Source organism: Podarcis filfolensis (assembly GCF_964270895.1).
Source record: "Podarcis filfolensis genome assembly, chromosome: 14".
Taxonomy (NCBI): domain Eukaryota; kingdom Metazoa; phylum Chordata; class Lepidosauria; order Squamata; family Lacertidae; genus Podarcis; species Podarcis filfolensis.
Genome location: NC_139616.1, coordinates 15,426,404 through 15,438,631, shown reverse-complemented (window position 1 = coordinate 15,438,631; position 12,228 = coordinate 15,426,404). Strand labels below are relative to the sequence as shown.

Here is a 12,228-nt window from a genome sequence, read left to right as displayed (position 1 = left end):
ATTTAGAAGGGAGGATACAGACAGGAGGCAGTGCAGAAACTATAGGCTAGTATCCAGTAAAATCAAAATACAGACCTTGGACAGGGGTTTGCCTAAAGCCAAGACTTGCCTGATGACGCAAGCGTCATCTAAAGCGTTCGAGGGGATGGATCCTTGGAGGCACTAAGAAGCATGGGGAGTAGGAACAGAAGAGCAACTCAAGCCTCTCTGGCAGTGGTTGGACGCTCTTGACTGTAAGCTCAACTCCCTCCACACTGCAAGTTGACTATGAGATGACTGAAGCAGGCAGGAAGCTACTGGGGCTGATGGAGAATACTAGGGGAAGGGCCGTAACTCATAGCCTCTGCTTTGCATACAGAAGGTTCCCAGTCATCCCCCAACATCTCCAGATAGGGTTGGCTATGTCCCCTGTCTGAAACACTGTCAATATAAGCAATACTGAGCTAGACGGACCAATTATTTGACTCGGTATAAGGAACATAGGACGTTGCCTGTATTCAATTCTCCAAACCCCACCTCCCTCTCACAAACTGGTGGACTAATCTCAAGTGCATGAGACAGTATAAGCTTTTAGTAAATGGTAAAAAAGCTATTTCCATAAGGATACAGAGAACGGCCTCCGATATTGGGAGCCACTGGCTGCAAATGGCATTAAGCTGAACCTTCGGATCTGTGTGGCGCATTTCACGGGCACCAATTTTCAATCCCAGGGAGGAGACGATTTTATCAATTTTCTCCTTGTCTCTACAAAGAAAGCATACACCCTGCAATTACAGCACTACATCTAATCATCTTAAAAACAAAAACCACAAAGAAGGCCTTTGGGCAAACCAGCCTATTTCTGTTGTCACGTAGAAGCCCACCTTCCTTCACTTAGAAATGACCCGGTAATGCAGTTGAGCAACAAGGGCATTTAGCATAAACAACAAATCCCCTGCCTGTTGTGAAAAGTGAAATTCTGAATTGGCATTCCCCACCTCTGCCATCAAGAAAATGAGACTTGGGGATGCTTTTTGTTTACCTGTTTGTAACTGCTTCATAGAGGCTCCATATGTTTTCCAGCACCAGATGCACAAACAAAGGTTTCTTTCCTTTCAACTGGAAGAAAGCGGTAAGACAAACTTAGGATGCCCTTTATAACACAGAGGGGAGTTCAATTCAGACAATTAAAGGGGTAACACCCACATGTGGACCCATAGGTTGAGGATTCACTATAAGGTCTAACTAAAAGACATTTGTCCTCTGCCTCAGAGCCACTCCCTTTGTTACTTTAACAACTCATATTTAGCAGGGGTTACCAGGCTGGCCTGGGTATTCCAGCAATGGAATCCGTGTTGGATCAAGGAATTAGAAGAGGGACTCAACCATATAGCCTACCCCCCGCCAAAAAAAGACACCCCCCATAACAGTATCATGCTTGCAATATTCCAGATTATCAATAATTGTTTTTTGGATGTTGCTTCTCCATCCTATCATCTACCGCAGTTCAGTTGCAACAAGAGCAATCTACCAATCTGTTCTTTCATCCCTGAACTGAAAAATCTTCAAGTACAGCAGCATGCAAGGATTTGCACCCACGTCTCTGTCCAATCGTTTGTCAGCTGTGATCATTCCAATCACCTACTGCAGTGGTAACTACACCCGCCACTGCCCTGAGTGCATGTGCAAGCATTGCATCAAACCGTTCCAGCGAATGGCATTTTGCACCTTCCACACACAGATTATGTGATGACAGTGAACTGGATTGAATCTTAAAAAGGTAAAGGTAAAGGTACCCCTGACTATTAGGTCCAGTCGCGGACGACTCTGGGGCTGTGGCGCTCTTCTCGCTCTATAGGCCAAGGGAATCGGTGTTTGTCTGCAGACAGCTTCTGGGTCATGTGGCCAGAATGACTAAGCCACTTCTGGCGAACCAGAGCAGCGCACGGAAACGTCGTTTACCTTCCTGCCCAAGCGGTACCTATTTATCTACTTGCACTGGTGTGCTTTTGAACTACTAGGTGGGCAGGAGCAGGGACCAAACAATGAGAGCTCACCCTGTTGCGGGGATCCGAACCACCGACCTTCTGATCGGCAAGTCCTAGGCTCTGTGGTTTAGACCACAGCACTACCCATGTCCCTACGGATTGAATCATAGGTTTGCATAAATAAGATATAAGCATTGGTAACAGAATCTAAGGTCTAGTCTACAGATGCCGTAGAATGAAGTGGCAGAGATCCAAGGTTGTAAATGTACATTGGTGAGGTATATCGAGAATCATCATAGCAGCTGCAATATACTACATATTTACTTGACCAGGGTGGTCAAGATTAAAAACAAATTTGTTCAGAATCCCAGGAAAGTGGCAATACTGCATATTCAGTTGCTGGCAAGTAACTTTTCTGGTAGAGATAAAAGAAAATTAAGAGCAAGTTATACACCAGTGAACTCACCTGGTCAGTTTTCATGATCTTCTTAGCCTTTGTATTTAGATAATAATCTCCCCACAGGGTTTTCAGTAGTACTGAAGCTTTGATTCCAATCTTCTGGCTATACAGCTTGGCAAAATGCTCGATGCTGGGTAATAAGCAAAAATAATTTGTTACCCAAACGTATCAAAACTAAAGCACTTTTCAAAAGAAGGCATCTGCTTCAATCTACATAGCAATCATTTTGCATATTTAACAAGCGTAGCTATATTCTGTCTGCAGACCAGATGCTCACATAGCATCCTTGCAGTGACAGTGAGAACAATTGGCATGTTTTAAGTCAGATGTCTCAGAACACTCTAGTGAAAGAACAAACACCAGCACGCATGCCTCAAGTTCCTGACCCCACTGTAGGTAGAGGAATTCATACATGAATGGTCATCACTTGATGACAGAAGTCATCATGACTTGCTTATATGAATGAGCCACCACATAAATTAGGGTTGCCATATTTCAAAAAATGAAATTCCGGACACAATAGTTGTTGAGTTTTTTTGAGCAAAGTTGTTGAGCTTTGCAAAATCTTGGAAGAAAAAGTGATTTTTTGGGGGGAGCAATTTATAATGAAATTCACCAAAATCAACACTTCCGACATGGGTTGCCATATGTTCGGATTTCCCCAGACGTTCAAACAAATTCCACCCAGGCGCTGTTTACGAGGACCGAATACCAACTATGTCCAGAAAATTCTGGACGTATGGCAACCCTAACATAAATAATACCGCACCAGATAACAAATCAGACTGAACACTTTTTGCGACCTTTTATCTCAAAATATAAATAAGATCAAAACAAGAACGGCAATTCTATACCCAGTAAAGAAGGACTGAGCTCTCTTGAACTCATGGACAGGTATTGATACAGTTGAACCCTAACATAAGGCAAACACACAGATGAAGGCATTTTCAACAGTGAAATCAAACTATTGCATAATTTGATTCCACTGGGATATCAGAAAAGCCCCACCCCTTGCAGGTTTTAAACAGGCTTTAAAGGTCTACCACTTAACTACACTTTTAACCAACTAACTTAAGTGTGTAGTATTTTGGTCATATTTTGGTCATTTTATAGTGTGGTCCTTTTAGCTTCCAGTTGTTGGGTACCGTTTTAGAAATTTTCTGTTGTTTTATAAGATTTTAAATTGCATTCTACTGTATGTTTGATATGTATCTTGGGAAGAATGTTTTCTTGAAAAGCAGTGCAACAATTAGGTTTTTAAAAAAGAGTATCAGCACAATAGTATGCCATCAGCTATGTTTTGTCCAAAACTCTTTTTCTAGAAAGCTACAAATAAACTCAAGCTATTTGTAAATGAGTTCCTAATTTGCCTTCCATTTCCAAATCAAAATCAAATGAGTAATTTTACCATCAGCATTTATGCCAACCTCTTAACCAAATCATCTCTGAACAAAGCATCAGCATTCAATTTTGATGCCATTTCTGTTCGGACTATTAAGTTGATCACTAAGTTTTTCTTTTATTTTTCCAGATTTGTATAGGGTTTACTCCGTAGCTTTTTCTTCTCCCAAAGATAGCCCACAAGAAGAAGAAGAGGAGGAGGAGTTTGGATTTGATATCCCGCTTTATCACTACCCAAAGGAGTCTCAAAGCGGCTAACATTCTCCTTTCCCTTCCTCCTCTACAACAAATACTCTGTGAGATGAGTGGGGCTGGGAGACTTCAGTGAAGCTTGACTAGCCCAAGGTCACCCAGCAGCTGCATGTGGAGGAGCGGAGACGCGAACCCAGTTCCCCAGATTGCGAGTCCACCGCTCTTAACCACTACACCACACTGGCAGCAGAGGTTTAGGACAAGAGTTTTCTTCTCCTAGATGGGCTACCTTCCCAGGTTCATGAGCCCCACCTGCCCCTCACTTCCTTCTACAGCACATGCAGAAACCACCTTCTTGACCCTTGGATCCACTATCAGTCTCATCCATTCAATTAACCCTGCTGTTTCCTATACAGTGGTACCTCTAGATGCGAACAGGATCCGTTCGGGAGCCCCGTTCGCATCCTGAAGCGAACGTAACCCGCGTCTGCGTGGGTTGCGATTCACCGCTTCCGAGCATGACGTTATTTTGAGCGTCTGCGCATGCGGTGAAACCCGGAAGTAACACGCTCCTTTACTTCTGGGTCGCCGCAAAGCGTAACCTGGAAATGCTCAACCTGAAGCACATTTAACCCAAGGTATGACTGTACACCTGCAAGACAAAAGCTTCTTTCATCCTCTCTTTCTCAGGGTGAAAAAGCAAGAGAACTTGCGACAAGATTTAAATTTCTGGTCATCTATATCCCACTTCTGTGCATATGAGGAGGAGCTGATTAACATTTAATGTTACAGCTACCTTGGCTGTAGCTATCCTGGTGCTACAAAGTCATTTCCTGAAGCAGAAACGTGTGAAGTGAAGATGAATGCTATTAAATGCTCACGGTTCCACACAGGGAGCCTGAAAGGCTACAGCTCAAATTGTGTTTTCAAGTCGAGATGTGCCTGCCCTTCCCGCTTTACATGTCTGCTGTGGGAAATGCTTCTGCAGCCCGAGCTGCAACAAACACAATTGCCGGGTAAACTAGGAAGCAGCTCAAAGATGCAGACAAATGGGAGGCAGTAAAGCCGGGGTTGCTGGCCTCACAGAGCCTGTACAGAGTGCAAAATTAGACCCCTGTCAACCAGAGATGTATCATGGTGGGAATGACAATAAAATCTGTCAAATTGCCTGTGCTTACTTCCCTGAAAAATATAGCCAAGTAGGAAGTTTGCATTTTGTCATGGAAATAATCAGTTTTGCACTGGTTTGAGCTGGACGGAAGGCCCAAATTTTCGTTCCTAGGTTTCTCGAGTCCCAATATTTTCTCAAATGTGACATATTTGGGAATGCTTCAAAACATACCTCAGAGAGGCCCCCCACTCAGTGCTTTTTGACAAAAACACGATCAGCAAAAAAAATGTTAACACTGATCAGTGTTTTATTTTGAAATCTTTGAGATGGCATTTTAGTTTCCTGTTAATTGTGTTGCTTTGACTATGTACTTTATATTTGACTTTCTTCAGAAATGTTTGATTCTGCATTGTTTTATTGAGGTTTAATATGCTGTAAACTGCTCTGAGATTTTTCTTAAAAATAAAAAGTGCTATAGAAATGAAATAATAATAAAATAATAATCAGATTTAACAACATTAAAATGCCTTGGACAGATGGGTCCTAAGCCCATTTATGTGTTCCCGCACCAGCAAGGAATTGACTATTAGGAGGCTGAACAAGCATTTCAAAGGTGAATAGCAGATGATTTTTTTTGTGTGGTTTTATTCTTTTTTTGGTCTAAGGTTTACAGCTATTTGCAATTTAAAGCACCCAAGGTAGAAACAAGCAGCTCCACTGAAATACATATAAGTGTTCACCAGTATGCTTCTGGCCACAACTCGGAATGCAGGTTTTAACTTTTAAGAACTCTTGAAGCAGTCTAGACAGAAGGCATCTGAAGAAATGCTTCCTCTTATGAATTCTGATCTGTTAGAAAGACCACACTGAAGTAGTTCTTGCAACGGAAGCAGACTGGGAATCTTCAGTGCAGCAACACTCTCTAGAGGGAACCATCCACTCACCTGTGGATTTATTTATTTTTACTACTGTGTATTAAATGATTAAGCTCTGAAAACTTTTTTTTTCCAAATTTAGTCTGCACTGCAGTAAGATGTATACAAAGACAAAACTGAAAACTTCATCCACCCTAATGAAAATATATGATCAAATTACTAATAAGCATCTATAAACTCACCCAAATCCCCAGCCGTCAATTGCACTAGCAAATACCACGTTCCCCTGATCGGGCGAAAAGTAAAGATTGGAATCATCAGAAAATTCCAAGCCTGCACTCCAGTCATAAACTTGGTCACCATGTGAAGAATCAGAAGTCAGCTGAGTTTCCATTTCTTTCTCCGCCCTTTCTTCAAGAACTTTCGAAGTGAAGAGTGTTGCAGTGATTGCATTCACCTAGAGAGACATTCCAGTTTATTTTCATAATATCCTACCTTCCTGCCCCTAAAGAGGATTTAAAGGCAGCTTACAAACAGAATTCCTAAAACAAATGTTTATGGCCACCAAAACACCAGAAATACAATAATTATTAAAAACCATTTCAGACAGCAGTTACACTATCAAAATTAAAACAAAACAAAAAAAATCATGGGTGGGGTATAAATAAATAAATAATAATTATTATTATTATTATTATTACTACTACTATTATTATTATTTCAGGCAATCATCCCAGAGGTTCTCTGGAACCTGAGCTGCTTTTGCCATTTTGCTAAAATCATGAATAAGCTGGTCCTCTGAGCAGTCTCAATAATAATAATAATAATAATAATAATAATAATAATAATAATAATTTCTCTCTCTATAAATATAAAATATAAAATATAAAATTTATTATATCCCGCCCTCCCCAGCCGAAGTAGGGCTCAGGGCTATATATTCCTTCAGAAGATCATATTCCTCATACTTGGGTGTTTTAGCAGGGTACTCAAGAGCAGAACCTCATCTGATGGCCCAGAGCACATGGGAAATAGCAGATAGGAAAAGATAATCCATAACAGCCAAGCTGCACATTACAGTTAAGGTATTTTTAACCAACAAGGAAGAGCGTTGTCTCTTTCTTTAGCAACGGAGTGAATTTCAGTGGAAAGTGGTACAAGGAGTAAAATTCTAATCCTCACACCATGGGTCCAATCTAGAGAGAGAAAGCTAACTGAGATATGGCCCTTAAGGAACCAGATGTAGCTAGCTCTAAGGACACTAGTTAAAAACTACTTACATAACGCCTAAGGTATTCTCGTTCCATACTATTTCGGTTGATTAATTTGACCAGAATGCTAACAATAAGCCAGTGGAGCTGCTTCAAACTTGGTGGAATATGTTGTCTGTGACGGACACCATTTAATAACTATGCAGCTGCATTCTTGAACTTCTGAAGTTTTTGAAAATACTGTCCTTCAGAGCATATTGCAGTAATCCAGCCTTCCCCCATCCTGGTGCCCTCTAGATGCTTTGGCTGGTGCTGCTGACAGCTGTAGTCCATCTGAAGTTTGGGGAAGCCTGAATTAGTCCAAATAGGTGCACACAATGCCTATAGTTTACTTGCTGTCCTTTTCCTTCTACAACTATTGCTGATGACAAATAACCAAGCTATTTAGAACTCTCATACCTGTTCCAAGATATTTTTAAGGTGAGAATATGCTTCCTGAGGGGTAAACTTGAGCTCCATTATGAGACGGTCTATTTTATTAATCACCAGAACTGGACGAATATTTTCTAGCCAAGCCTGCCGCAAAACTGCATGAGTCTAGAGCAAAGGAAAACAAGTATATTGACACCGTGCCATAAAACAGCTGAGGAAAATATGAGCTACTGTATAACTCTGACCTGGTAACTGACCCTTGGTTAGGAATCTGGGTTGTATGAACCTTTCTTCCAAGCCTGCATTCTTCATGTAAACTCCTGGCTTCCTCCCCCATACTGCTTCAGCATTATGCACAAGGATCGCCAACAGTGGTTAAAATTAAACCAAGTTTGGTTCATTTTGCAAATCCTGGCTGAAGTAAAGAGTCTGACCATTTTCCTCTTGGAAGATACTCTGATACAGACATCCGTATGTCAATTTCAACGAGTACACTAACATTACATGGCCAACAAAAATATAATCTTGGGTTCACCTCCCTCTCCTTTGCCACATATTCTGAACTACATCTTGCACACAACACTGCATTTTAAATTACCAATGCATTCTAAATATTAGCTGATGATTCCATGTACTAGTCGAATGGTGGTACCTCTAGATGCGAACAGGATCCGTTCCGGAGCCCTGTTCGCATCTAGAAGCAAATGTAACTAGTGATGGCACGTCTGTGCACGCGCGCGTTGCTTTTCACCGCTTCTGCGCATGCGCGCGACGTCATTTAGAGCATCTGTGCATGCGCAAGCGGCAAAACCCGGAAGTAACGTGCTCCGTTACTTCCGGGTTGCTGCAGAGCACAACTCAAATGTGCTCATCCCAAAGCGCATTCAACCCAAGGTATGACTGTATGTCCAAATTAATTTATTTCCCCCTCTATCTGAAGTAGGTTTTCCTCCTTACCTGCGGACAGACTCCTTCCACAGCATCTACCACAATGATGCAGCCATCACAGAGTCTGACAGCTGTGGACACTTCTGAAGAGAAGTCCACATGGCCAGGGGAGTCGATTAGGTTGATCAGATACTCCTGGCCATCTAGAACCAAAGGAAGAAATGCTTTAAAAGCAAGCATTTTAAAAGCGTGTTTGCCCACTTAAAACATTTAGGATCAGTTATGACGTAGCATGAAACCATGGTTTAGTACTAAGATGAGCGGGTGTGAACCTAAAGCACTATTCTCTCTCTCCTTCTTCATGAACTGGGGAGGAAGATTAAAGCTTCCATTTGTGAATTGGAACAAACCTCAGCTCCCAATCACATCTGAATATAGGAACAATGCTCTGTTCCAACTGGAGTATGTTCAGTAACCATCATCATCATGGTTTGAATAAAGCTTAGTGTCCTGCATTAGGATGTAATAGGAAAGTACAGTTTGCTCCAAACTGCAAAAATAGAAACATTACGTTTTCTTCTCTTCCACATCCAAGGGGGAAAACACACAAACCTGAGGCTCAGGTCTCCTCAAGCTCATAACACTAAACCACGGTTTAACATTGCACCTGAACTGAGCCTTACAGCAGGTAGCTTAATAAGAAATAATCAGTATTTTAGATTCCATCCAAATCTTCACACTTTATTTAAGCACTATATTTCAACAACACAATACTTAACAGTTTAAATGCATATGCATAACGTGCTAATTATATTACCTTTTCCAAAATGTAATGAAATTGCGCTTGATTTCATTGTAATTCCTCGAATCTGCTCATCTTCTCGGCTATCCAAGTATCTCAGCTATATGAATTGTAAAAAAATAAACAGAATACTCTGTATTCACATTTTTCAGAGACCTTTCTTAAATGTGAGAAAATGTGGATAGAGGAAAAATTCTGGATAATATACTGGAAATGTTTAAGTTGTACCTTGCCTGCCAATCTGCTAGAGATTATTCCGTTGCTAGAAATAAGGCAGTCAGCTAAAGTTGTTTTGCCTGGGGGAGGAAAGGATAATGAAAAGTAGTACACCAAACAAAAATGAAAAACAAGCCCTTATATTTAAGATTAAACATTAAATCCATCCTCCCATGACCACATGTCTCCTCCCTTTAACCAATCTATTAGGGCTTTTCTTACACACGCATGTAGCAAGTTGTCAGAGATGAGTTATTTAATACACAACTGCGTTACAGAGCAACAAGCAGTTCTTCCATAATTATTTCAGACTGCTGGTGCATTTGTCAAGGGATTTGTGTGATATGCAGTTCATAACATAGGTGTCTCTTACCATGGTCCACATGGGCTAGTATACAAATATTCCTAATGAAGTCAGTCTTTTTCTGAAGTCCAATCGTCTTATTCAAACTTGCAAGAACCATGGTTGGATGTTTCGCTGCAAGGAAAAGAAATTCATATTGGAAAGATCAAAGTTGTCAGAAAGCTAAGACTGCAGAGAGAATTATTGGGTGCACTCTTCCCACCTTAGATCAAATCTATGCTGCCAGGTGCCATAAGAAAGCGGCAGAGATAGCACATGATAGTACGTACCCTGGAAATGATCTCTTTCAGCTTCTGCCTTCTGGAAGAAGGTATAGGGTTATAAAGGCCAGGACTAGCCGCCTGAAAAACAGTTTCTATGCTAATGCAATTCTGGTTCTAAACGCAGCATAAGGGGTCTCTGTAGTATAGTGTATTTTAAAATGGGGTTTTAGAGTTTTTAGGGGTTTTTGAATGTTTTATGTAGTTTTTATGTAGTTTTATGTAGTTTTTATGTAGTTTCGTGGTAGTTTTATGTAGTTTTTCAATTTCATTGTTCCGCAAGGGACAATGACAATAAAGATATCGTATCGTATCGTATTGAAAGCTTTAAACTGGACTAAATTCAGACGGCCAGACAATATGAAGAAAGAGATTTGTACTGGGTGGAATTTTGGCTCTTCTCTTCTCTACCCTCCCCCTGTCCCCAATAAACCACCATCAAAGGAAGATGCACATGCAGAAACTATGGTTCTAATAGGAGATCAGCATGAATGCGTCTGTACCAGCACTCAAAAGTTAATAGCTACAGTGTATCCAGGATTAAGTATTCCCTAATGAGCCAAACACACCCCAGTCTGTCAAGTACATGGGGAACTAGTGCCCTGCATTGTTGTCAAAAACTTATGTTACTGCCTCATTCAAAGCCCTGAAGAAAACACAGTACTGAAAACTCACCAAGCTACAGTTTTTAACAGTGCCCAGGAGTAATGATAATGCACATCATTCCTCCACCTCTCCCACCCAGCCACATCAAACAAAAAGCTTCATCCTGAGCCAGGTCACGGCTGCTAATTTTCATATTTTACTTGCTGTGTAATTAACAGTTAAAAAGCACTGGCAATGCTCGGGAGCTGCTCTTTGGACCTCACACCTTAGTGGCTCTATGAGATTATAACAGCAACTTAAGTCTTAAACAGCAAAGTCAGATGCAAATGAAGTACAGTGAAGGTAATAATTACAGAAACAACCACTCCCAGTATAAAAGCTGTTGTTGAAAGCAGAGCAGCCTGGCATTTATAAGTGTGAATCAACATGAATATGGCAACAACTTTCCCCCGATTCCAACCACCCAGCTCTCCCAGGAGCTCCAGGGAGGCGCACGTTGCCCTTTCACCCACCCGATGACCCTCCTTTGCTTCTCACCACAACAACCCTGCGAGGTAGGCAGGGCCAGATTTAGGTCTGATGAGGCCTTAAGCTACTGAAGGTAATGGGTCCCTTTATATGTGATATTTTAGGGAGCAGGCTAGTAGGCAGGGCCCATTACTTACATCATTAATCTGATTTAAGCTGATTTTATAATGAAATGATTTTAGAATGTTGTATATTTTACTGTTGTTAGCCGCTCTGAGCCCGGCTTCGGCTGGGGAGGGCGGGATATAAATAATTTATTATTATTATTATTATCACAGGAGCCTACACAACACAAAACACTGTTGCTGTATGTAGCTTTTATTTGTTTTTTTTTAATCTTATATTTTGGAAATGTACATCCGGGTTGTTTTTTCCCCTTTAAATTTTTTAGGGGCCCCCAACAGAGTGGGGCCCTAAGCTATAGCTTGTTTAGTTTATACGTAAATCCGGCACTGGAGGAAGGTTAGCTGGAGGGCCAGTGGGCTGGTCCTGTGAGTTTGGCCACTGGACCTTTCCCAGTCCCTGGCTTCCCTTTCCCAGTGGCAATTCTGCTTCTCCGCCTTCTCTCCCCCCCCCCCCCATTTACTCTTGGAAGGTATCAAGGATACTTCCTAAAGATGGAAATCTCGAAAGCCCACCTATCCCCCCCCACCCCCCCGCATTGCCGCCGGGGTATGACTCACGCTGCCTTCCCTAACTCTCTTTTAAGAACTGGGGGACTCACCTCACGGAACTCCCGCCGGCCACTGACAAGAAGGGAGCGTGAGCCGGTTACAACCGGAAGTCCACCTCTTCCTTTCTGCGCGTGCGCAGGCGCGGCGGACCGAGGGGGCGGAGCAAAGGCGGGAAGAGGCGCGGAGAAGGAAGGAGGGAGAACCGAGCCTAGGCTCCGCCCAAGGCGCGCGCGGGCGGGCG

General features: G+C 42.0%; 1 protein-coding gene across 2 annotated transcripts in view; it reads right to left on the bottom strand.

The window, feature by feature from the left end:
* The window catches only part of EFL1 (elongation factor like GTPase 1), a 66,958-nt gene that overhangs the window by 52,429 nt on the left and 2,301 nt on the right, over positions 1 to 12,228 (bottom strand). The window contains exons 1-10 of one of the 2 annotated variants that reach the window (XM_083586284.1): positions 12,038 to 12,227; positions 9,929 to 10,033; positions 9,568 to 9,635; positions 9,355 to 9,439; positions 8,607 to 8,740; positions 7,677 to 7,814; positions 6,249 to 6,463; positions 2,434 to 2,557; positions 1,022 to 1,098; positions 608 to 744 (exon numbers count right to left, since the gene is read on the bottom strand). In XM_083586284.1, the coding sequence (XP_083442410.1) occupies positions 608 to 744; positions 1,022 to 1,098; positions 2,434 to 2,557; positions 6,249 to 6,463; positions 7,677 to 7,814; positions 8,607 to 8,740; positions 9,355 to 9,439; positions 9,568 to 9,635; positions 9,929 to 10,019 (1,069 nt within the window). In that variant the 5' untranslated portion in view covers positions 10,020 to 10,033; positions 12,038 to 12,227. Of the gene's footprint in view, positions 1 to 607; positions 745 to 1,021; positions 1,099 to 2,433; positions 2,558 to 6,248; positions 6,464 to 7,676; positions 7,815 to 8,606; positions 8,741 to 9,354; positions 9,440 to 9,567; positions 9,636 to 9,928; positions 10,034 to 12,037; position 12,228 lie in introns of those variants that run through there. The other variant, XM_083586283.1, reaches the window with a different exon arrangement.